The sequence below is a fragment of the Strix aluco genome, chromosome 14 (assembly GCF_031877795.1).
Source record: "Strix aluco isolate bStrAlu1 chromosome 14, bStrAlu1.hap1, whole genome shotgun sequence".
NCBI lineage: Eukaryota > Metazoa > Chordata > Aves > Strigiformes > Strigidae > Strix > Strix aluco.
Window position 1 is genome coordinate 19,881,413 of NC_133944.1, and position 25,271 is coordinate 19,906,683.

General features: G+C 37.3%; 1 protein-coding gene across 1 annotated transcript in view; it reads left to right on the plus strand.

Moving 5' to 3' along the window:
* Window positions 1-25,271, plus strand: part of SLC6A2 (solute carrier family 6 member 2) — a 79,261-nt gene that overhangs the window by 43,486 nt on the left and 10,504 nt on the right. Inside the window, exons 7-13 of the mRNA XM_074839799.1 lie at window positions 4,021-4,124; window positions 6,709-6,833; window positions 7,576-7,688; window positions 9,669-9,797; window positions 12,534-12,633; window positions 21,291-21,391; window positions 24,102-24,269. Of these exons, the coding sequence (XP_074695900.1) occupies window positions 4,021-4,124; window positions 6,709-6,833; window positions 7,576-7,688; window positions 9,669-9,797; window positions 12,534-12,633; window positions 21,291-21,391; window positions 24,102-24,269 (840 nt within the window). The remainder of the gene's footprint in view (window positions 1-4,020; window positions 4,125-6,708; window positions 6,834-7,575; window positions 7,689-9,668; window positions 9,798-12,533; window positions 12,634-21,290; window positions 21,392-24,101; window positions 24,270-25,271) is intronic.

The window sequence follows — 25,271 nt, forward strand, 5'->3', positions numbered from 1 at the left end:
GCAAAAATTTAGTTCTCTAAAGGCTAAGAATCAAATCATGGTACTCCATATGAAGGAGATTCTCAACAGTGTGGTGTTATTATCTTACTATTGAAAGTAATGTACATTTCACTGTATCATTTAACAACACTGCAAGAGAATCACTAACTACGTCCAAACAAATTCAATTTGTGGAGTACCTTGGAACTAAGAATTATTTCATCCATTGTAAAGCAAGATCTACAAGTATACTCACTAACTTATGAAGTTACCAGCATTTCACACCTACAAAGAACAATGATCTGGTGACTACAGAGAGATCTTACCACTATGCTATTCTAAGAATATCATAAATAATTTATAAAATGGATAAAATAAAATAGTTTATAAAATGGATATTTATAAATATCTGTGGATGGGTCATGAGGTCATTCAAATGGTTATAAAACTGAAAAGTGGGGACATAATTCTACTAGAAGGAAATGAACTGTCTTGAAAATTTGCAGCTTTCAGAGATGTCTGTAGTCTGTACATAGTTGCACTGTACATTTCCTGTGCATCCTATCTTGATTTTTTCTGAATAATTAAAAACACTTTGAGTGTTAGAATACAGATGTATTTTATATACTCTTAGCAAAACAATCCTTCCTTGGTTTTGTAATACTAAGTTTGGAAACTGGCATTTCTTCAACGGAAGTTATCACCAGAACCCAGACCCCATCTCTATTTTGGAACAGTCAAATCAAATTTCAGACATGGGACTTTCATCCACCTTTGTCACCAAGGCAGTAGCCACCTCAGTAATTCACATTTATGCATACACATAAATACAAAGATGCAAGGAGGAACAAAGGAGGTGCTTAAATTTTTTATTATATATTTTAAGTGCTGTTTGGAAAAAAACATCATAAGTTCAACTAGATGTCTATGGAGCTGTGCCAGCTTGCATCAGCTCAGAATCTAGGCCTCCATAATCATAGCTGCCTTCTGCTTTTGGAAGGATATTCTGTGCACTGCTCTTCCTTGGCTTAGTATTTCTGCAGCTGCTATTTGGATGACCCTAAAGTTATTTGTTTCTAAGATTAAATTTTTCAGACAACAGAAAAAAGGAGTTGCTCTAGAAAAATAAGAGACTAAAGATCAGTCATAAGGAGAAGTTTCACGAACTGCTTTGTCACATCAGCCTTTCTCCTGCTTGGAGACTGGGATACCTGCTGCTGCAATAGGCTTGTGTGTTTAATCTCTCTTCTCAGGCTCCAGAGAATAGACTCCTGCTTCAGTTCTATGTCAACACACCCTGAATCTTTCTGATTGATGATTTTTTTTTCTCTCAGATGAAGAATCTAAGAAAGAAACATCATAAATCACAAACAGTAATGACCTACAGAGGGCTCTGCTGAAAGATGTTAGAACATCCTGATCAGTGTCAAGGTCTGCCTCATTTTATAGGGCCACAGCACTGAGCAAGCCCTGAGACACCTCAATTTTCAGGTATATTAAATCCACAAAGGGTGTCTCTATAAAAAGGAGAGAAGGATAGTCACCTGAGGACCTCTTAACTAGACCAATGCCTAGCCATGTTCCTTGCTGAAAGTCCAGGAGCTACAAAGTCCTAATACTCTTCTCCGCTGCATAAATGGATACATTAAACATCTGTGTAAAACAGCAGCTACACTTCTGTTCTGCTAAAGGAATCAGAGTTAAATCAGACATGAGGAAGTCACTTGCTCTTTCATACGCTTTAAGAAGCTTCCTGAAGATTATATAACATCTGGGGGCGCACACAATGTTTCCTCTCCACACAGCACAATAATTCTTTAAATCCACATACACAAGAAAGAGTATGCACAAAAGTTATAATGGCATAAACAACTATGAAGAAAGCTGGAAAGATTGATGACTGTCTCCCATAAAATGTTTTTTTATTTAATTTTTTCATTTTTAATGCATATAAAAACAATACCCTACCATAAAATATATTAGACTATGCATCAATCAGAAGCCATTCAGCTGAAGTGAACAGAGAACATGAGCATAAACTGCAGAAGAACCAGTCCCACTTTCTGTTTCACAGCCTGCTTTGTTATAGCAAAGGGAACGTTTTGCATTTAATCTTAGTTCTGCTCTTTTTTCCCTTCACCTTGATCTTCTCAATTTGTTTCCTAATCAGCTACTATGAGTCAAGACTCTTACGAAACAGATACTTAAGCATATGCATAACTCCTTTGGTAAGCAGCAGGTGCTAACCTCTTATTTGAATCAATAAGACTTAAGCACATGCTTAAAGGTGCTTGAATAGTAAGAAAGGGAAAGTATAATGAGTGCAACTCCACACAAGACACAAAAGAGCTAGAGAACCAATGAAAACAAGTGCCTTATGGTGGCAGCATGCAGATCTAGTTATAGTTTAAGCAAAATTTATTTTAAAAAATTTCAGGAACTTCATTAACAACATAAGTTATGGGAAGTTTTAGAAAACAAGAAAAATTATAGGAAGCTTTGCATCCCTCCTTCTGCACTCTTACTCTTCAGAGAGTACAACCCTATTGGATCTCAATAGATCCATATTGGATCTCAACATTTGTGGGAAGATAGAACATTCAGATGTAACTGGGCATGTAAAATGAATGAGCAAGAGATTACTTTTACAGGATTGGTTTGCTATTTAGTAAAAGAAATCCATGATACCTAAAAGCTGTGTATGAACTGCAATTTGAGAAAAATCATATTCACCTATCCACTGTTTTGCAATAAACACATGATAGTTCTTCATATTATCTTTCAAGTAATTAACTCTCAACAGTTCATAAAGTTAAATTTATCTACAAATCCAGAGTTCAATAAATGGTTCACAGTCTTCAACAGGCAGTAGTTGAAAGCATCTATCATCTGTGTTGAGAAAAAAATAGATAACGAACGTAAGTGCTTTCATATATCTTGTTAGGATGCGATAAGGCACTCTTTCTTTCCACTGGGCCAAATATGAAAGCTTAGCATTAACATCCCAATGCAGATGGAGCTCATGAGCTGCTTAGATCTGGTAGAAGGCTGCTGCTCAATAGATACATTGGATATCATTTTGTAGAGATGGATGGAGATGAAATCCAGTGCTTTCTGCAGTCTTGAGCACTTGGCAGATTTAATCAAACACTGAAGATCTCATTTTGAGAAATGCTGAGTATTATTCACTCCATTGACTTCATTACCCTTTTTGAAGATGCTTGTTTAAAAATCTCTGTTAACAACTAAGTGAAACCCTCATTAATCAGGGTAGACTATTTTCAGGCTTCTGATTCAGGAGACCAGCACTGTGGCATTGCTCCTGACTGCTGTCTGCACATCTTGAGTGGATGTTGGGCTGGAGGGCCACTTTAGAAAATGTTATCGCATTAAAAACATGTTTTCCCTAGTGGACAATTCTTAAAATGACCAAACTGCATTTAAACTGAAATTTAGAGACTAGCACTGGAATAGCTCCTTCTCCAACTAAGTGGGAAAGGTGACAGATAACCTGCATGGTTCTGTTCACTGCATGTCAGTCATGCTTCAGCTTCTGAAACAAGAAAGTATCATATAAAGTGTACTAATAGTCACATGAAGAAAGCTCTCTTATGGGAAAGAAAATGTCCTGTAACTCTTGACCCATTAACTATTTTTAGTTTTCTGGTTGTACATTCCAAACTAACTTGGAACAAGAACTATTGGAAGTATTTTTCTGTCACCCGGGAAAAAAACCATGTAATCATTTCAGTACTCAGTAAAAGCTCAGAAGTACAGATCCAACCAGTACACCCCACTGGGGTAGCATTGCATGCACTGAGAACTTGCCCACTGCTTCAGCCCTCACCACTTCGCGTTAAGCCATTCCAGACCATGACTGTGCTCCATGTGACATCTCACAGGGGTTGAGAAGCACTAACACCCCCATAAGCATGAATGCTGATCATTTTTCAAAAGCCAGCTGTCTTGTACACTTCTTGCATTTCCCTGATTTATCTTTTGGACTGAATTGACATTGACAATGTTGGTGTCATTATGCAGGTATGGATTGATGCCGCTACTCAGATATTTTACTCCTTAGGAGCTGGATTTGGTGTTTTAATTGCATTTGCCAGTTACAATAAGTTTGACAACAACTGTTACAGGTAAGACAGCCTATTCTTTCATTACTGCTTCAGAATGATACTATTTTACTCTAACTGCAGCTGGAATAAGTACTAAGCTATCTTTTTATCTTCAGTCATTTATTAATGATGGCGGTCAGTCTTGTGTAGACATAGCAACCAACCCAAATCTCGAAATACTGTCTTCCTTACTGAAATTTTAGTAACAGGAACCTGCCAAGATAGCTGCTGTACAGCAAAACAGAATGGGATTGGGTTAGGACTTTAGACAGCTGTGTAAACTGTGCTTGTGTTTGCCTTTCAACAGTACCATTAAGTGCAACAGTGAACACAGGATGAAATCTTATTGGGCCAGGAACTAAAAGCAGAAGGATTCCAGTTTCCAGAAGTGTTTCTGTGCTTTGGGATTATATTGCTGATATTTTATGTTAACCTCCAGTTTAGGAACGCACTTTAAATCAAGTCAGTTTGTCAGTGTTTTGCTGAATCACCGCCATGGAAAATCAACCAGAACTGCTCTGCACCTTCTGAGAACTTCCAACTTTTAGAAGTGTTGTTAACATTCCATTGTGGAATGAAAACAAGCATCGCTTTAAATTTTCCCATGAAATATAAATTCAGAAAGTACATGTATTATAAATACATTGTGAACTGAAAGATGGCAAAAAAAAATTTAAAGTGAAAAGGTACAAGAAAATATATAGATTTGAGCTGCCTTAAACATATTGAAAGCCAAAATCATGGAATACTTCCACTGACTTCAGAGAGCTTTGTATTGAACCCAGAGCAACTTTAGTTTGCCAGCTGATTATTTGCAGTAGGTAATATAACCAGATTTGAGAACCTCTCAGTTAGAAGGCTAGCCATAGCAGTCTTCCAAAATAACATTTATAGCCTTCTGCAAATAATTGTGCATTAACCTCATAACAGCTCCCTATATAATTGGGTTTTTTCTGTATTAGAATTTTGCTCTGAAATGGAAAAAAATCCACTTGAAACTAAGAAAACACCACAGACTATATGTGAAATCATATTATTTAGTTCTTAGCTTACTATATTTGTTCAATGTTGCTTCATAAGCCTTGCCTTCCCTGTAAGAGTAATCTGTAGTTTCATTAAATACTGTGTTTTAGTTCTAACCATAAAATCAAGCTTCAGTTCACTAGCATTTACAACACTCACAAATATCCTTTGGTCAAATAACTCTATAATGTGCTGACATATTTTGTACAAAAGCCTTTCTTGAAAACAACAAACTGAAAATAGTACTGTTTCCAAATGAAGGCCATGACTCAGCACTGTACTGTCCCATCTATGCTTCAACACACCTTCCCTGAGAGGAATAGTGTCAGTAATGTAGGGTAACAATAATGAAAATCAGGGCCAGAAAATATGAAAATCTGTACTTAAATTATGACCTAGTTCTACATGCAAAGTATTGAGAGCTATCTCAGCTCAGTTTATGAGTTAAGTATCATATAATCCAGTCACTAAGTGAAGAGAAGCACTATTCACTGGCATAAGAATGTTTTTGAATTGTGGGGAACAAAAATTACTGTTGCCATCTTATCAGTGACAAATACCTAGCAATTTCTTTTTAAGAACTGAAAAGAATTTGAGTTTATGGGTCCAATCTGGTGTCTCTTGATCCTGGAGCCTCTACCCAGGAAAACACTTTAAGAATTGCAGGACAAATATTCTTCAATGTTATCAAAATAATGTGAGGAAGGTAATAAAATTTGGGGTATGGCACCTATGTTTTTGGATAGTGTAACTGATGAAAGGTAATCATATTTTCTTTCTGCTTATTAAAGCACTGTTTGGCATTACTGATGTTCACAGAGTCACATCCTCTGTTCTAAAGGTCACATGCAGCAAAAGATTACATACAAGACACTGTGCAGATTAGGTAGACATCTAAAGATGTATGGCCTACTTATCTTCAAGCTAGGTTTGGTAATAGGGATTATTAGTACCCAGGAAAACTTGTATATCTATCATAATATCGTGGCACATTGATTAAAACCTTAACTTTGTACAATCATTACTATATTATGCACATGGGATAATATTTAACCTTTAAACTAAATTCACTATTGTAACAATCTGATAAAGAAGAGTTGTATTTTTTTCAGAAAAGCCTAGCCGACTTCACAGATGAAGGGACCTCATTACAGATTTAAGGATGGTTATCCAGTGCCATCTGAGTGGCAGCACAGTTTGCTAAAAATGCACTCCTGGAGTTGTCTGAAAATACTCCTGAGAATATCTGCTCACATGAATTGATGAATAGTAAGGCTCTTTCACTTCAGGCCACTTTCTTGCTATGTTACATCTACTGGCTAGGAAGAGGACATTACTCTTTAATATCTTAATATTTAATATACCTTTGTTGAATTTTTTTGAACAGAATTCAGTTTTAAATCAAAATAGTAACCAGCAGTAGGTAATTTCCTAACATAGTATGCTGATACAAGCTTTTGATCATCAGGATAATTGCACAACTAGCAATTTCACAAGAATCTTCCTATTGCTATAAGACAATCCCCATCTAGTTCTTAGAAATGTTTTTTTTTCACTGGGCTGTTCTTCTCTCCATCATTAGGGATGCTTTGCTGACTAGTACCATTAACTGTGTCACAAGCTTCATCTCAGGATTCGCAATTTTCTCCATATTGGGCTACATGGCTCATGAGCACAATGTTAAAATTGAGGATGTAGCCACTGAAGGTAGGAAGTTAATTTTCTACTAGTTTTACCCCTTTTTGTCCACCATTTCTTTGCAAATATGTTTATATTCGTTTCAAACAAGTGTGTGAAAATCTCATGGAAGTGACCTGAATTAACTAAAACTCTGTGTGTAGATGCCTTGCTGAAATGTGAACTCTAATGGTATTGATTCATCTTGCCTCTACTGAACTGAGGTTCCCCAACATCTTGCCCCTCACAAGTTTAGCCTGTGCACCAAACAGGCATTTACCACTGCACAGTATCTTACAAAAGTATTGCTGTTCAGTGCCATTGGTTACTGTTTTGGATGGTTCTGGTAAGCTTAGCTGTAGAGTCCTTTTACTAGTAACAGGTCACCCATGAGTTCAGTTCCTGTATCTCTCATCACATCCAAGAGTTCTCCTGCCACACAGTGGAGTTCACATCCACATGGTTCCTTCTCTACTACATAGCTGAAAAATAGCTAGTAAGGTTGCAAATCCCATAAAAGGTTATTAGAAGTCGAAAAGAATGGGATATATTAATTTTTTTAAATACAGAACTGTCATGAGTATATTATTAAAGTATTTTGGATATATTTTTGGTATAATGCAAATTTTGTTCAAACAGCTTCTCAGACTGTGATGTGGACTGATGTAAAAGTCAACTTAGTCATAATTTATCTTATTAAAATGAACACTTTTGTGAAGCTAAGAAACATCATTTAATAATACTTTTTTATTCATTTTCTTTTCTATTTCAGGAGCTGGGTTAGTTTTCATCCTGTATCCAGAGGCAATTTCAACTCTTTCGGGATCTACATTTTGGGCTGTGGTATTCTTCATCATGCTCCTTACTCTTGGCATCGACAGTTCTGTGAGTAGTTTTCCTTCTAGCCTTGACATTTTCCCTTTACTGTTACAGCCAACATACCAATAGTGTTACTCCTGGCAGTATATTTAAAGACTCAATATTTAAGAGGTTTAGGAAAAGATCAAATCTTTTACAAGCCAGCAAATAATTACCCACTGCTTTTTTATGATCTTACAGAGGGGCTGTTCATCAACAAGTCACAACAAGTCATTACTATTTAAAGGTATGACCCAATATCACTGCTATTACTACTACAAACCTGAAATAAGGTTTTGGAACCCTACTTGCAAAACACAAATCACAGTAAGAGTAGAGTGGTTTCTAGAAGAGATTTTTACATGTGCTGAAATTCATTAATCTGCTCAAGATAGGCAATGTCTGAAGGTAGCCTGATTTTCTTTCTACAAGCAATGATACAGAATTTCCTGTAAATTTAGTCATAATTTTAAAATCACGCTAGAATATTTCCATAGTGGTTTCATTTTACTACTATCTTACTGTAAAATGTCTAGTCTAACAAGTGTATTTGCTCTTTCTATAATGTGATGACTTCTACTGTCACAGAAACTTCAGCCCAGAAAATATCCCAAGTCCCCTAACAAGTTTTGTACTGCTTTGCTCTTGCCAAAGAGGCACCAAGACATCCTGTTATATTTAGCTTAAAGGTTAATTAATTTCTAGAAAAACAAAGAGAGTCTTTAAGGAATAGTGAACCACGAATAAACATTCAGCATTGTTAGTAGAGTAGGGGTTTCTTACTGTTCTAAAGCATAGAAGTCTCTTATGTAGTTCTGAATGCACAGAGCCAATCTAGGAATTTCTTGCTAGAAATGGCAAAACCCAGTGTTTCCATTGCTTAAAACTTCAGGAAACTTCATTCATTTTCAAAGACAAGAAAGGGAGAGAATGACTTCTGATAACATCAAATATTATCCCACCTTAACTGCAGGGCACTCACTGATGCCCCCCCAGACACTAGGAAATACAAGCCTACACTAGGTTTTGGGACATTTTACTCGTGAATATTAGTGACCTTTAAAAAATAATAGGTCCACTGCCCCCAGCAATTTGGCTCTAGACAGAAATCATTCAAATTCTAGAGAGATAATTCTCTGCTACTGATTTCAGCCAGAGACGTTGGTTTCATCAAATTCTTACAGGAAATGGACAGGCTATGTCAGCACCTGCTAACCAACTGTTGTACTGCACCAAGCACTCCACGTCTTGCCGTGATCTTTCAGCACCAGAAAAAGCATGGAATCCGGCCTCCTCAAATATTAAATAAATTTATTTATTACAACAGGAGACTGGAATTCATTTTCACAACTTCTTGGTGGAGGGGGGGGGCCAAACGCTTTCATTGGTGGAAAGAAATTCATAACCACCTACATAACCCAGCAATTTCAGTGAAAACTTGGAAAGTATCTTTCTATATTGCAAAACAATGACTAATGTTCAGCATTAACTTATAGAAAACAAAGTAAAATTCTTTCCTGTTGTCAACAAAAAACATTACGTCAAGCTTCCTATGTAGTAATTCTTCCAGGTCTGTAAAGATTTTTGTCAAACTGGATATGGTTAATCAATGGCTAAACTGAAGCTTTGTTCAGTACATTTCCCCTAGGTGCCTGTTGTGTCTGTCTTTATATTAGAAATCTCTCAAGGAGTTTGGTTACTTAATCTATCACCTTTTTCCCCAAAGTACATTAACATGTATATTATTTTTCCCAGAGTATTGTCTACTCACTATCCTGGTGAGTCAGCAAAGGGTCCACAGAGGATATGTGCCAACCATGGCACTTGATGTCCAGTTCTCTACCATGAGAAAATAAATTATACCTCAGAACACTAGTGACTTACAGCTGAAACGTCAGAAATCATACAATGATTGGGAATTAATTATACAAGCTGCTTGACATTCTTCAATCTGTATTTACAACAGTCAGTAGCATTTAACCAGAGTTCTTGCCTTCTCTTTCTCAGATGGGCGGAATGGAGGCTGTCATCACTGGCTTGGCAGATGATTTCCAAATTCTGAAGCAGCACAGAAAGCTCTTCACCTTTGGTGTGTCTTTTGGCACTTTCCTACTTGCCCTTTTTTGCATCACCAATGTAAGTAGAACAAAAGTTTCCATCAACAAGCTACCTTAAAACTGCAGTTAACCTCCTGAGATAGAAATATGAATAGGCTCAGGTGACTATTTTTGTTATAAATTTTAATTCTTAAACAACTTTATGGTCATAACATTACTTTTACTCTTATCTACATGAAGCTTCTCTGCTTTTTTGCACAAGATCATTAGCTATCAACTGAACCTACAAGTCTTTGTTCCAAAGAACTGTCTGTGCTACTGTTGTTCATGTTTGGTTTTGTGTGTTTTGGTGGGTTTTTTAAACCACATTAAATGGAACTGTGTTCAGTGCTTATTCCTGTGTGAGGAACTAAGAATTTCAAGTGACCAGACCCTTAGTCAACTGTCTATTCTCTTCTTGAAGCAAGAAAGCAGCATTCACTTCTTGTGAAAAGAGTTTAGAATAATGATCTCCTCACCCACATGTGTTTCTTAATGTTCCTTCATGTGCCTACATCTTATCTCTTACTCTTAACACCACAAAAAACACACAGATAACTTATCCTGAACATAGAGTAACCTGTATTTATCACTACCGGCATCCTGAATTATTTGCCTCACCAGCCTGTTGACAACTCATTAAAGGATGAGAATCACAGTGTTCTAGGTTGGAAAGAACTTCCATTTTTATTGACAAAAAAGCAAAAAGCCCTGTAAGCAAAGATGCCAAAAGTGTCAGAAAACAACTGAAACTTGCGGTAGCCACCATAAAAAGTAGATGTGCTGAACCTCTCTCCTTCCCTAGAAATAGTTTCCTGGTCTATTATTAAGATTACTGAAATGGCATATGTTTATAAGTAATAAAGCTCTTTTTAGGCTAAAAGAATACCCCAATATTTTTACTCTAGTTTCCTCAAACTGGAAAACATTTGAGACAGTAAAAATAGATTTATCATTTATAATACCTATCCTTTTAATACCACACTATCTCTATTGTTACCCAAAGAATTGAACATGCTCCTTCCTTATTCAAAGTTTCAACTGGAATAAAATTTCCTGAAGTACAAGTTCAGAAGAAACTCAGTGGTTAAGAATCTGAACAGGTGCCAGTGGGTACAATTCCACTGCCTTCAAAAGAGCTAAAGCAGTTCAAGATAACAACCTAGCTCTAGCTTTTAAATAATGGTACCCGTTTAGACTTAAGTTCACCCCACCAGCTGGAATGCACCAAACTGCCCAGACTTGTCCAAATGTATTGGTTCACACAGCTGAAGAACAACATTTCTAATGTGTACAAAATACAAAGAAAAACCCTTCTGATACCATCACATTAAATTAATCTGTTTGATTTTGTCCTCTGAAATTTTAAGGCTCTATTTTCAAAACATGTTTCTTACAAAACCATATTTGTCATTCACTTCACTAAGTTTGATAGCAAAGGCATTCATTTAGAGCAGGTGTAGAGCAAAAACAAGAGGTCAAACTCAAATGTCATTCAATAAGCAACATTTTCTTTCTAATATAACAACCGAAGTTCATTCAGTTTCCACACAAGTCCCCACTGAATTAAAAACCTAGACAAGGCCTAAGTACCGTTTTCTCTATTTTTCTAAATATGCACAGCTGTTTCAGAAAACCATATTTTTATAAGAAAAAAGAAAACTGAATGACTGCAGAGATTAAAATCACCTAGACATCTAAATAGTACAAGCGCTATTTATACCATTGGTAAAAGCATGAAAAATAATTGCTTTGTTCCTCCCCTTCTGAACAGGCAGAGTCAGATTAAGTTTGGTTGTAAAAAAAGAATTTAATGAAAATCTACTGCAACTGCAAACATTTCAGTTGTTTGCAACACAGAATGTCCTGAAACACTTTATTCACGTTCATGTTGAAACAAGTAAACATACTGTGGTCTTCCATTCCTTGTTAGCCCAAACGAAATAAAATGAGCAGTAATTTACACAAACGCATCACATTGTAAAATGAGGCATAAAGTAGTCAAACTGCAGCTAAAAAAAATATCAGTGAAACAAGACTTTAGTAAATGCATTTACAGTTCTCAGTCATGAACCACTGAAGAACAGAAATGTGCTGTTGCAAAGGAAGATGATCTGGTTTGCTCTCTCCACTGAGCAAAGGCTTGCTAATACCACTGCCATGAAACTAAACTGGGCAAAGCTGCTTCCATGCTGGGTGGGTAACACAGACTTAACACGCAACTGCTCCCTTTGCAGGAACGTTGGAAAAGAGAGATGCAGGCAGTCTGGGAAAAGGAGACATCAGTCTAAGACTGCACATTCACTGGACTGCAGAATAATTGACCTCAGGAACAAACCGAGTGATAATGGCTTATGGAAACTCCTGTAGCGCTCCATCCCTGCCAATAATTTAGAAAGATCTTCATTAACTGCTGTAGTTAGAGGCCCTGTAGGGGCCCTGTAGGACAGGCCTTGTCCTACAAGCTGCAGAGCATTTCCCCCAACAGCCAGTGCCTTCAACTTCCACTGAACGCTGAGCGCCAAGAGCACTCATTAATCATGCTAAACTGAGGCTTCTGTTTCCCAACTAAGTGAGGTTCTTTAGAAGAGTTGAAAACCTGATTCCACTATTTTGTATGTAAATATGAACCCGTCTGTAGCATCAGCTCTATATCAAAATACTTGGCTTAAGATAATATTTTAAGTAAAGCAGATTTCTGTTAACTAGATACTAAACTACTGAGATGATTCAATTTGTAACCTCCTTTTGTTGCCTCTTAACTCCCCAACGCTAGGGTGGAATTTATGTGCTCACACTTCTGGACACATTTGCAGCTGGGACTTCGATACTGTTTGCTGTTCTAATGGAGGCAATTGGAGTTTCCTGGTTTTATGGTAAGCACTTCATTTTGCACCTGCAAAATCTTTTCTAAAATATCAAGTGGTCATGACAGACTTACACATTGTTTTAAGGGCAAACAGCATAGCCTTGTATACATGGAACCATGACAAGCCAGGTTTCATACAGTGATTTTCATCTGATACATGAACAGTGACAGGAATGCAGACATTCAGTGGGCCAAGCTTTGAAACCCTGCACAAAGCCAAAGAAAACTGCCTTGTGAAGGAGACTGCAATGGGATGGAAATGTTACTACTTTTGCCAGTATTTTGCAGCTCTTAACACAGCTGATGAGTTGCAGTAGCAGGTTTATACCTTGTACTTTCAAAGTCCTAAATACAGACTCACCTGTTCCTCCTTTCTGTGGTTTCCCCAGGGCCAATCTCCCCATGCAATACAAATAAAGGTAGTTTGTCTTTAGAGAGTTATAATAATTCCTACATTAGTCCCTTTTGTTTGAGACAATGTTTTGCTTAATTGTAAAACACTAGTGGTTTAAAATTTATCTTATTTCATAGCATGCTATGGAATACCCACCATCCTAGATACCAGAAATAATACTATGTCTAGTATTTCATACTAATTTATGCCACAAAAAGGGTGCAATAATTTGCTTTATCCTCAACATGGCAGGCTTTAGGATATTCAGTTGATCTCTAGCACTAGGCTGGAATCACTGTGTGCCAGCCAGTGTGCTGTGATGTGCTACAGTACCCTGAAAAAAATATGGCTCACAGTTTAAGTCAGGTCTCAGATGATGTGCCCAGCTTATTAAACAACTTCCCTGACCTTATTTGGTCTTTAATATTTTTCTCCTCCCTGAAGTAACATAAATAAAAAGCAAGACACTTGATACACAAGTTTCATAAGAAAGAAGAAAAACATTTTTTTCTTTCCGCCTGTATAAATAACCACAATGATGGCAAACAGCCACATTCACTACTCTAAACCCATATGAGTGCACTGGGATAACCTTAACTGGGAAAAGCCCAACAAATTAAAGTTGTGCTTTCCTTCGCAACACTGACTTTGGCAACATAGCAGGACACTGAGTCTGCCTGAGCTCAGTCCTTAGCCTACAAGAACTTCACAGTCTTGTGAAGTGTCCTGTGTTGTCTAATTTCACCAAGGAAAAAAACCCAATACTCTGCTGTAAGTGACAAAGTTGACTACTACTACTCTCAAAGTGAAACAAAAAGGTTAAACAGAATGTTGCTTACAGCAGAAACATTTGAGTATTTGATTTTATATATATAGCCTGCTAAACCTCTGATTCTAAGGTTATGAGAGTGTATCTGCCCTGTGGGTGTTCTCCCCATCCCTAATTCAGTATTTAATTGATGTGGTGTTTTGAAATATCTGAAGTCAGTGTTTCAAACATTTCCCTTTTCCCCTATGCCCCCAACCTAGAGGAGTTCTTTCTAAATTCTAGGACTGAAGGAGAGTTCAAAATTTCCCCTGTCATACAGGAACGTAAGACAATTCATAGCCTCAAGCTTATTCACTGGTAAAGATGCCACCTGCAGAAGAGCAGAAATTACAAAGTGCTGCTAAATCACCAAATCAAGCAGAAAAAAGTCATAATTTAATCTGAATTAGGCATATCTTGCTAAAGAAACAGTTAAAATTATTTTTCCTTTCTTTTGGGGAGAATGCTATCAGTTCTTGTCACAGATAGGGTTAGTAAAATTGTAAGGGCCCCAGAAAGAATATCTCATTTTCCCCAAATAAAGCAATAGGATTCTGCATCTTAGGTCTTATACAGGTCATCTCACTTCAACAGTCCAAGTTATTGGTTATATCAGAAATTGCTTGTTGCTATATTAACCAAGTTTCTTGAGCTCTTGTTTTTCTTTCTGATTTCTTAATTCTCGTGTTATACTTTCTGGTTGGTCACAACTCTCTTCATTATTACCAGCTTTCAATGTCATAGCAGCCTGAAAATCTTCTTCCCATTGAACTCTGTATTGAACTAGCTGCCCTGATTCCCAGTAAGATTGTTGTTCTCCTGAAAGTCAGCTTCATTTCTATTTGGAGGTAGTGTTTATAGTTAACATATGATTCAGAAGGTTCTTAGACATTACCATTCGTACCTGCCATTTACCTCCCTCAGACATTTATCCATCCGTTCCATATTCTTCTAGTCAAACAAACTCTTTCTTGCAGTTAAAAACTGTTGATGAGTGAAGGAGGTGAAAGAAAGGCATTCATGCATAAAGCTGTTCAATCTACTAAAGAAATAATTTTTAACTTTAATTTATTAATTCTGTCACCCAACATCAGCATGGAGTGAGCAGCTCATATGCTGTTCTCTCTCAAAATAGCGGAGGCACTAGATTTCAGACAACCGCCTTTAATCCCTGTAAAAGAGCTGAATGCAGAAGAGTGATCACAGCTTAGCTTGGAAGCGAAGGCTTAAGAATATTCTTCAGTTAGCAAGGGCAAGTTATTCTCTGCTACTATTAAAGCAGGATTGACTGCACTTTACAATAGCTAGGCTTTGTATGTGGTTCACAGACTAAACCAAGGTTAGTCAAATTTTGTTTATTTGTTGCACCTTCTATCCTTCATCATCTTTTCCTTTCTCCCTCCTGCCTCCCCATAACAGTGAAAATATCTATTCATTTGTCTTAAGCAGCTGACAGATGTTTTTACTGACATAGCATGACCTGTTGCTTTATAAAAACTTATTACAGCCCCAGGTGCTATTTAAACTGATTAAATCTGTCATGGTCTTGTCTACCTTTTTTTTCTGATAGACCCCAGCTGCCTTAATGACCCAGCCGAATATTAAGCCAGCCTGAAGGCAAGCATTGACATTTTGGCACAGACCAAAACCATGGAAATTTAATTCAAATTATACCTATGACCACTGACTGTGAAGTTTCTCCTTGCAAAGGCCAACTATATGTATAAGATAAGGGAGAGCTAGTTTGTTTAGTATTCAGATGTATTTTAGTTATGACTAATAGCTTGTTACCATTTTTCCTCTTGTGCAACCCTGATATCATCCGTCTGATGAATATTCTAAGCCAGACACCTCTCCCATTGACACAAAACTGCTCTCTGGTTTCACTTGCAGTAAAATCTCTACTCAGTCAGATTTTACTATGAACACCTCCCTTAATGACTAGAATAAGCTCAGTATGAGCTAGCAATGATCTTCATCCTCACCTGTAATCTCACTGCTTTCATTTACTTAAATAATTTCCAAAAAGATCCCTTAGACTGCAATTTCAGGCCAAAAGGCGCATTTATTTGAAAAAAATCTAAGATCAACTCTTTGATTTTGCAAAAAGGAGAGAAATTAACCAAGTCCTGACTGCTGGTACTCATCTATGCTTTTGTATGGATGTGTGCCTGGCATGAGAGACAAAGTATGAAGGCAGACATTTCTACAGAATGGGAATACAAACAGGGCAAACCAACTTGGAGAGCTTACTGCACTGCCATGGGGTTGGGAAATGTTTTCTACTGTTCTTCTCATCTTTATGCCAGCACAGCTGCCCTCTTTGGGAATGGTATTGGTATGTCTTACTCCCTTACTGCCACCAGGTCAGGGTCACCTCCAGTGAACATCAATATTGCTCCAGAGTTAGGGAGGAGACTCAGGAACAAAAAGGGACAGTTGTTGTTACTTCACTACACAGCTAATCAACAGATACCTTGTTCTGTGCTCTGTAGGATTTGCAAATGAATGCTACACAATGACTTTTATATTCTTTTTATCCCTTCTTTCTCATGTTCCCAATGTCAATGATTACTGAACCGTGTGGAAAAAAAATGCCTTTCCTCATCTTTTCCTGGATGCAGGCTTGTATGACGGGGGTTCTGCATTTGATGGATACATGCTTGTTAGCAGAGGTGGTGGTGGCAGGTGTCATCTTTATGTGCAGAAGAGCAACTCAAATGTAGTGAATGGATGACAGGATGGCTGAGTGCTTGTGGGTCCTGGCAGATGTCAGCAAGGGTGGCATCGTGGGGAATATTGTTACAAAGCACCTGATCAGGGTCAGGAAGTGGAAGAAGCCTTCTGCAGGCAACTTAAAGAAGTGTCTAGATCAGACCCTGGTTCTTACAGATGAAGGTATCAGGAGCAACTTCTTAGCATAGATGCTAGGTGGCCAAACCAGAAGTGACACTCTTCTGGATTTGCTACTCACACTCAGAGATGAGCTGCTTGAGGATGTGGGCAGCAGGATAAATGAGTCAGAAGAGTGACCTGCCAGCATATGAGGGCCAACAGCATACTGAGCTGTAACAGAAGCATAACCAGGAGATTACAGGAAATGATTACTCTCTTTTACTCAGCACCTGCTAGACTGCATCCGGACTATTGTGTCCTGGTTTTGACCCTCAGTAAAAAAGGTGGTCTTAAACTGGTGAGAGTCCAGTGCTGGGCCACCAAGACATTCAGGAGCTGGAGCACAGGCCCTGTGAAGAAAGTCTGAGAGTATTGAGCTTATTTAGCCTTCAGGAAGCTTAGGGAGGACCTGATAGTGGCCTTCCAATACCTACAAGGTAGTTACCAAGAGAGTCAGGCTTTTCACTGAAGTGCACAATGGGAGGACAGAATGATGATCAGTCAAATTGAAAGGAGGAAAATAATTTTTCTTTATAAGGATAATTACACACAGAGAGTTCTTGCTGATTCTGTTCTTGGAGGTTTTCAAGACCCAGCTGGACAATGCCATGAGAAAGCTGTTCTGAACTGTGCTGACCTTGATTTGAGCAAGAGACTGAGCTAGAGACCTCCCAAGAACTCCTCCAAAAGGAGGTTCTGTAATGGTTCTATGATCTACTGTAATTCTCAAAGGTCAAAATATAGGATGGATCGATGAAGCAGTTTCACTAAAACTCTTGATTTGCATACAAACTGTGTGAGCTCATACACTGCTACACATGTCCACACAAGTAAAACTCAATATGGGAGAAAAAACAGTGAAGTAACACTCACAGGGAATAGGAATTAAGTGCAAAATAACTTCAGGATTGATTCAATATATCTTTTTTCTTACTACTATATTATTTCAGTATAGTCATTTCATTTCTTGGATTCATTTAAATCCTATGTATGGCATTACAGGCATTATTACTAATTTTTACTTTCCAAATTAAAAAAAAAAAAAAGTTCCAAGCATATAAAAGAATACTACACATCACATAGTTAAACAAGACAGGAGAGGAAATCAACACATACAAAGATTGCTTGTAGGGATCCAAATGACTGTTGGAGCTATGACACTACTTTTTGGAAACATGCCCACAAATTATTTCAGCTATGACCACTAAGCAGTTTCACCTCGTGGCCAGGACCTGCTCAGGGGCTTCTGTGCAAGTGAGTGGATGTGAAGCCACTGGCTGAGCCTTTACAGCAGAATGACTTACAAAGTCCTAGCAGGCAGCGGGTGCCGGAGGTACTCGTAACATGTAGACTTTCATTCTATCTGAACTGTGATCATCACTGAGATGAAAGAAGGTTGTCCCAATGTGAGGAGGGTAAATTGCATCTATAGCCAAATCTACTTTTCACTTTCTTCCTAATCTGTTCTTTTTTCCATATTTGTTTAATTCCCTTGACAACACAATGTTATGTACTTAGAGAACAGGCCAAATTTTCCTGTGCCATCTAATAGACCATTACAGTGGTGAATTTTCAGGCAACTGTGTTTATTAGTTCAGAAATTACACTGAAATTCTCTTTGGGTTCAGTGTATTTAACCAGGACCTGATCATAAATGGTAAGTATCTCTCGTTTTTCACTGCAAAAACAAGGAGATTACTTCCATATTCATCACTAGCTCTCTAGCAAGTCATCTGGAGTTTTTGTGTGTGGTACACCAGTTACTCCCTGTAACTGAGTCACCCACAGAATCACAAAAAAAAAATGAGTAAATGCTTTCAAGAACTAGAAAAAATCAAGCCCTACAGGTACTGTCATCTGTAGCTATAGCTATGGTCTACAGGTTGATTCTTAGAATGGTTATTTGAAGATATAATGTATTAAAAAAGCATGCTGTTGAAAAAGCAGACTGAGAGCATGGCCTACTTATCCCTCATTTGCAGTAGAAATTGAACACCAAGCACTATTTGAGCTTTGGGTACATCTGCCTGGAAATAAAATTTTTGGAGATATCTAGTCCTTGTCTTTGACCTTCTGCACAATGATAAATTTCACTGAGTATTCATAGCAGTTGAAATTCAGTCACTTTAAAGTTCACAGAAGGCACTGCAAATAGAATTAGATTAAATTTAAAGAGCATTTGCAGATCCTTTTGGCTACTTTTCTTCACCTGTACATAATATTGGGAGGGTGTGGAAATCAAAGAGAAGTTTACACTCAAATGTCCAGACCTTGTAAATACATTACATCCTGGCTGCATGTAAAGGACTAACTCAAGCTGTCCTAATTATTTACATTAAATAAATCCTACTGAACAGGTCCCCATGAAGAGAAACAATTTTTTTGGTAAACTATACATCCTGTCTAACAAATGGGAAAAAGCTGCATTTCTGCTGTTTACCTAACAGGGTTCAGCATTGAAAGTAAACTGCCTGAACACATCAAGTATAATAAATCACAAACTAGTAGTCTGACATAACAGATTGCACTAGAGAGAACTGCTTCTCTGTGAGCCAGTGTCTCTAAGGGTGTAAAGTCAGAGATTATTTTCTTTTTAAAGAAAACGAAGGACATTTAGCAATAATCATCCCATTCTAAAATACAGTGTGGAAAATAGCATGGCCTTAGATTAAACTTTTGCAAGATACCTCATACTGGTAAGTCTAATCATAATAGAATCAATAAAAAAAAAAAAACTGTGAAGAAGCTACCGTTCAAATGGACATTTTACAGTCACTATAAAATGCATGTTTGCATCGCATAGTAAGTTATAGTAAGTTACTTAATGTAAAAAAGTGTCCCAATAAATACTGAAGACGGCAAATGTCCCACTGAAGGCTATTTCCAGAAATTTCAAAGCATGCAAGTTGACATGAATTAATATTACTAGAGTAAAAAAAATACATTTCTCACATACAGACAGCTTGATACCCTTGTAGATGATTCAAAATATTTAGCTAGATCAGGCTAGTGCCACTTACAGAAAGCACATTATACTTGTGTATTGAGACACAAAAGTCGTTAACAGTTACTTAAATGTGTAAAATGCATAAGGAATTAAAAGGCACTGTCTGAAATGCCATTTCTTCCTTATTCACTGCTAAAGAATTTGGTATGTCCTGAGGAACCCAAGACAGCAGATTTTTTTGTTTTCACCTTGGCCTGAACAGCATGACCTGTTCTGATTTTGAAGTCATGGTCTAGATAGCGTTTCTGAAGGAGAGTCAACTAGGTGAGAGGATCTTCCTTTCTGCACTGGCTGTGGGAAGATTTCTACCGCAACTATTTACACTTTTTATAGCTACTAATACTTCAGCTGACATAAGTACTAAATATCCACACATGTTATCACACACAGAATCTCAGACTAGATGGATTCAAGGGATATTAAAGACTGAGAACTGGATTTTTGCAGCTCCTCTCCCCTCTGGCCATTATGTTACTCGCTAAACCCTTTGTTCCAGTGCCTCATTTTGCTCTGCTCTGCAGTGCAGCGAAAACGTTAGCTACCTGCAGCAGGATGAGTGATTTTGAATGTGATACTGTTCTGTAGTTTTCCTGACAATAGAAATCTTGTACATTACTTCCTGCGTGCTAATACAAAGTCTTATACTGAAATATTGTATGTTACTGTCAAGGTTTTGATAATAATGAATCAAGCCATCCATGTTTCCAACGCCATATTCTATATTCCTGGTACAATTAGCAGAACTTATCTTTGATCTATGTCTTAATTTAACAATTTTCACGTTATCCTCTGCAGTCTTAATTACTGCAGCAGGTAAAATTTCTGTCTACTCTTGGTTTTTACTCACATGAACAGCTCATGTATCTTTTAAGGTATCCACAACAGCTACATTACTAGATACTTAGATGCATACAGAGGTTAACAACTTTAGAAAATTCTAGTTGGTATTATAATTATCAAAACCACACAGGATACTCTAAAAAAGGCCACCTGTTTCTAGCAGATTTAGTTTTGTACGTATTTATACTGAACAGAAGCAGCATCTCTCTAGTTCCTTGGAAAGGTGATAAAAGATGAAATTACATTTGTCATAGATATAATGAACATTCTGTGGTATTCAGTGAAACACTGAAAGATAAATATGCCATTAACTGGAACAGGTAAGCTTCCTTTGATAAATTAAGTATCGTATGAATCTAACCCATTATCAGTAAGCAGTTTGTGTAAGGGTTTTCCTTCAGGACACTCATAACTGTATTGAGTATTTAGGTTACAGTAGTCCACAACTACTAAAAAAAAGTGTGCCCCATACACAGCTTAAATTCGCATATTTATTAAATGCCGCTATCAAAGGTAACGCTATTTGCAACAGGCCTTAAGTGCTCACAGGCATTTAAGTCTTGCACACAGTGATGTCAAAGACACTGAAGGAGATCAGTGTTGTTACCTTCTGATTTGGAAGTCATTCATGTCTGCTTTCTGAAAAAGCAGATGGTGTGGGGTATGCCAGCATCTCATCAGTTTAGATTTACGCCAGTCTGATGTTCACATCCCTTCTAGGTGTGGACAGATTCAGTGAGGATATCCAACAAATGATGGGCTTCAAGCCAGGCCTCTACTGGAGATTGTGCTGGAAATTTGTTAGCCCTGCTTTTTTATTGGTAAGTGTTGATAATTATATCATCATGGAAAGAATGCTAGTATGTTGCTTCCTAGGTTGCTTCCTAGAACATACAATAGGTACCAAGAGCAAGATACCCATTGCTATGCCTGATGTTGTCAGAATGAATAAAAGACACTCTGATTTCATTCTTTGTCTCCCTCAATCACATTGGTTACACTTTGTATAATACATTTCAGTTGTGAAAGAGAAGCTAATTACAGCTCTGATCATCTGTTCCTTCACTTTAGCAGGACTGAAAGAAAGTAGCTTTTCGTAGGGAACACTGAATGCTTAGGCAGTGTCCTCCCTGTCCCCCCAGCATCTACACGTATTAAACACAAATCATTCTGTTGGGAAAATAAACTGGCCAGGGATAAGAGATTGTGTTAGCAAGAATTTATTTTTCACTGGAGGATACCAAGATCCCCAAATTGTGGAATGACACCTTAAAAAAACTAATATGCGACTATGCCCCGTAATTAGCTATGTGAAACGCTAAAGAGATGTATTATATATACCTTGTAAGCTGCCTGATATGAAAAACAAGTGCTTCATTACATTTGGGGGAAAAAAATCCCAGTGTTTGCTTGCTTTGTGTAAAGGTTAGATTCAGAAGTAAACTACAGTTTTATATTGGGATCTTTTCCTCTGCATATTTGTAAATCAAAAGGTCAGGATGTATAATATGGAAATTTGACCTCGCTATGATTTTAGGCAACTATTAATTGCATTAAAGCTGTGCATTCTTAAAGGACTGGTATTCCAAAGATACACTAGGTAGGCTTTTATGTCAGCCTTCAGGTCCACTTTGTTGTTTGAGGTTTTTTTAACATAAAAGCTTCTGGCCCCGATTCATCAGTAAGCACCTACCAAGCATGTATTTATTATCCTTTTAAACACTGTTTTGTAAAGAAGCTTGTATGGAACTATATCCTGCAGCACTTCAAACAGGCTGACTCAAGTAGAACAAAAAAATGCTGCACCAAGCATCCTCAGGTTTTGCATACTAGGAGACTGTTGAAAATTTAAATTTTACAAAAAGAGTTTTAGCGAGCTAGCTAGAGAAAGCTGAAGTGACTGTCAGTTTAACCTTTGGGTAGCTTAAGATTTCTTGGTGAAATGGCCCCAATACCTTCCTACTGAGGCCCATAAACATAAGGGTCAGAATGAATCTGTAGGTAATGCATCTTTCAGCCATCACAATGCACAATTTCTTTTCCAGCTGGAGGCATTAACTTGGAACATACCAAATTAATTACTGGGTATCAATATATTTTAAAACCCATGGGAATGATATCACACCAGTTAGGGGACATTGGGCAGTTTTTATGGCTGTACATTTTCTCAGTCTTCTAAAAGGCAACATGGACATTACAATTAATTTACCTTCTCACAGCCTATCTTTTGGGTTCATCATTCAATACATTAAGGAAATAAAGCAAATCATGATAAAAGACCAAAATGTTTTAACTTATTAATTTATAAGTGAAAACTATAAAGATGGTCACTAGCATTAAAAAAAGGTAGTCCACCATTAGCCCATATAATAAAAACCTACAAATTCTAGAAATTTGATCATTTGGTCTAAGAAACAGCATTTTTATACCACCTGTATGAAGCATACAAACTGTCTCACCAGAAGACACTAAGCCCATAAGCATAGTAAGTACAAATGAAAAAAATCACATAGAGTTTCTTTGATAGATGTAGTTTAGGATAATTTGGGAAAGGCTATAAAATTGTCAAACTTCAGTATAATTCTTGCTCTAACAATCCCATGCATGCTTAGTGCAAGGTGACTCCTGTTTGGGACTGGTAGAGCAGTTAGAGCAGTTCCTAACGATAAATACAACAAAAGGTAGGTTGGAGTTGGTCAGGTATCTGATATGAGGAAATATCTCCTTGAAGCTTTTTCTCCATACTGTCTGCAGCTATATACATCATCCACAAAAAAATCTCAAAATGGAAATAATATTTTTCTAACCAGATTTCACACTATCGGCTTCCTTTAATCCACACCGTTACTCTCCTTGTGAGGCCTTTGAAACCCTAGGCTCGAAATACTCTAATTTGAAATTGCTAAATGGAGCAGAACATGTAGGCCCAGAGAACCAAATCAAGGAACTCTGCATATTACACAACCCATATGAATTTAACAGGAGGGAAATAGGGTGGCACTCCACTCTTTCCTTCTTGCACCTAATACTGGGTGGGGTAACACCAGGAGAAAAAAAAAACTAACTAACTTTGTTTTCCAGGACTTAAGGCTGCTTGACCTTTCCTCAATAAATGTATCATGCTGGAGTTTGCATTATGCAAATGAATACAAAACTTCTAAATGAAGCCTAGTATCTCTGGGAAACAAAGAAGGGAAGAACAATAGATCCTGCAAGAGATTTTTCTTGACTATACAAACCTTTTTTTATATCTGTAACACTAGTTTAAATGAGGCAGCAGCAGACAACCACCTGATTTTCCCACCAAAATTTCCAATAATCTGCGTCCAGAGTAGCTAAAATGAACTGTTAATACTAGTAAATGCATCAAAAACTTGAACAGTTTAAGCAGTAAGAGGCACAAAATAGGATGAAGGTAAATGGTAAAGTTAGGTTGAAATATACCTTAGGGTGGCTGCCTAATAAAACACATGAAATTGGTTTTTCACTAAGCTTCATCATGTGTGGTTCATTTTATGCTTTCTTCCCTAGTTTGTTGTGATAGTCAGCATAATAAATTTCAAACCGCTGACCTACGATGACTACACCTTCCCTCTCTGGGCAAATCGCATTGGCTGGGGAATAGCATTATCTTCAATGATACTTGTGCCTGCCTATATTATCTATAAATTTATGAATGTGCGTGGGACCTTTAAAGAAGTAAGTGGAATGCTCATAAAATGTCATGAAATGTTGTTATGAAATGAAATGTCTGGATCTAAGTTGGCAGTTCATTTCTCTTACTCCCAAAACTTATTACTTATGAGTGACCTTTTGGATCCAACCATCAGATGGACAGGAGTTTTGAGGTTGGATTACTGCATACTGTTTTGAGTTTCTAGATAGAAATTAGTTTTACAGACAGCACCATAATAATTCTGAAAAATTATTTTTGATGCATGTAATTAATCCAACTGATGAGATTATTTTTTCCTTATTAACAAAAAAATATACTAATTATGTAGCTTCATATTCAGCTCTGAGGTATGGTCTTCACACAGTTCTACCTAAACAGAGTTCAGTCTAAGGTATGCTTTGTCACTCTATACCAGTGTTGTAAACTGTTATACGTACAAAGTTAATTCAGACCTCTCCTATCTTAGCATTGAAGAGCCTCTAAACATATATCCACATACTGGAAGGGTGGGATGTGCCCCCAAAGTAGCCCTGTGTTCAGGATGTCCTTTGTTCATTTAATGAGAATCCAGCAAGAACAGAAGAAATGCCTTACTGGGTCACAGCAAGAGATCCATTTAGCCCAGTATTCTGTCTTTAACAGCAGCCACTTCGTATTTGATTTTCTCTGTCATATATGTATCCTTATCCTCCATTTACTGGAATTATTTCAACATTCTGCCAAGGCTAGAATTAATGTAGATCTTTCTGTTGTGTCCATCACTAATATCAGAATGACTGAAGAAACTTAATATTCAAGATAGACCAAGGTACTGAAATAGATCTGGACATCAAGAAAATTCTGATACAGGCACCACTTAGGGTCTCATCGAGCCTGTTGATTTTTAACTACTTAAGTAAAAGAACCAGGATATTAGCAGCATCTTGGACTACATAAACCCACTTCATGCATAATATGCCTGGTCTGTGCACTGAATAAAGCAGAAACTGAGGGAGAAACAATTTGTGACCATCTTGTTCTAATGA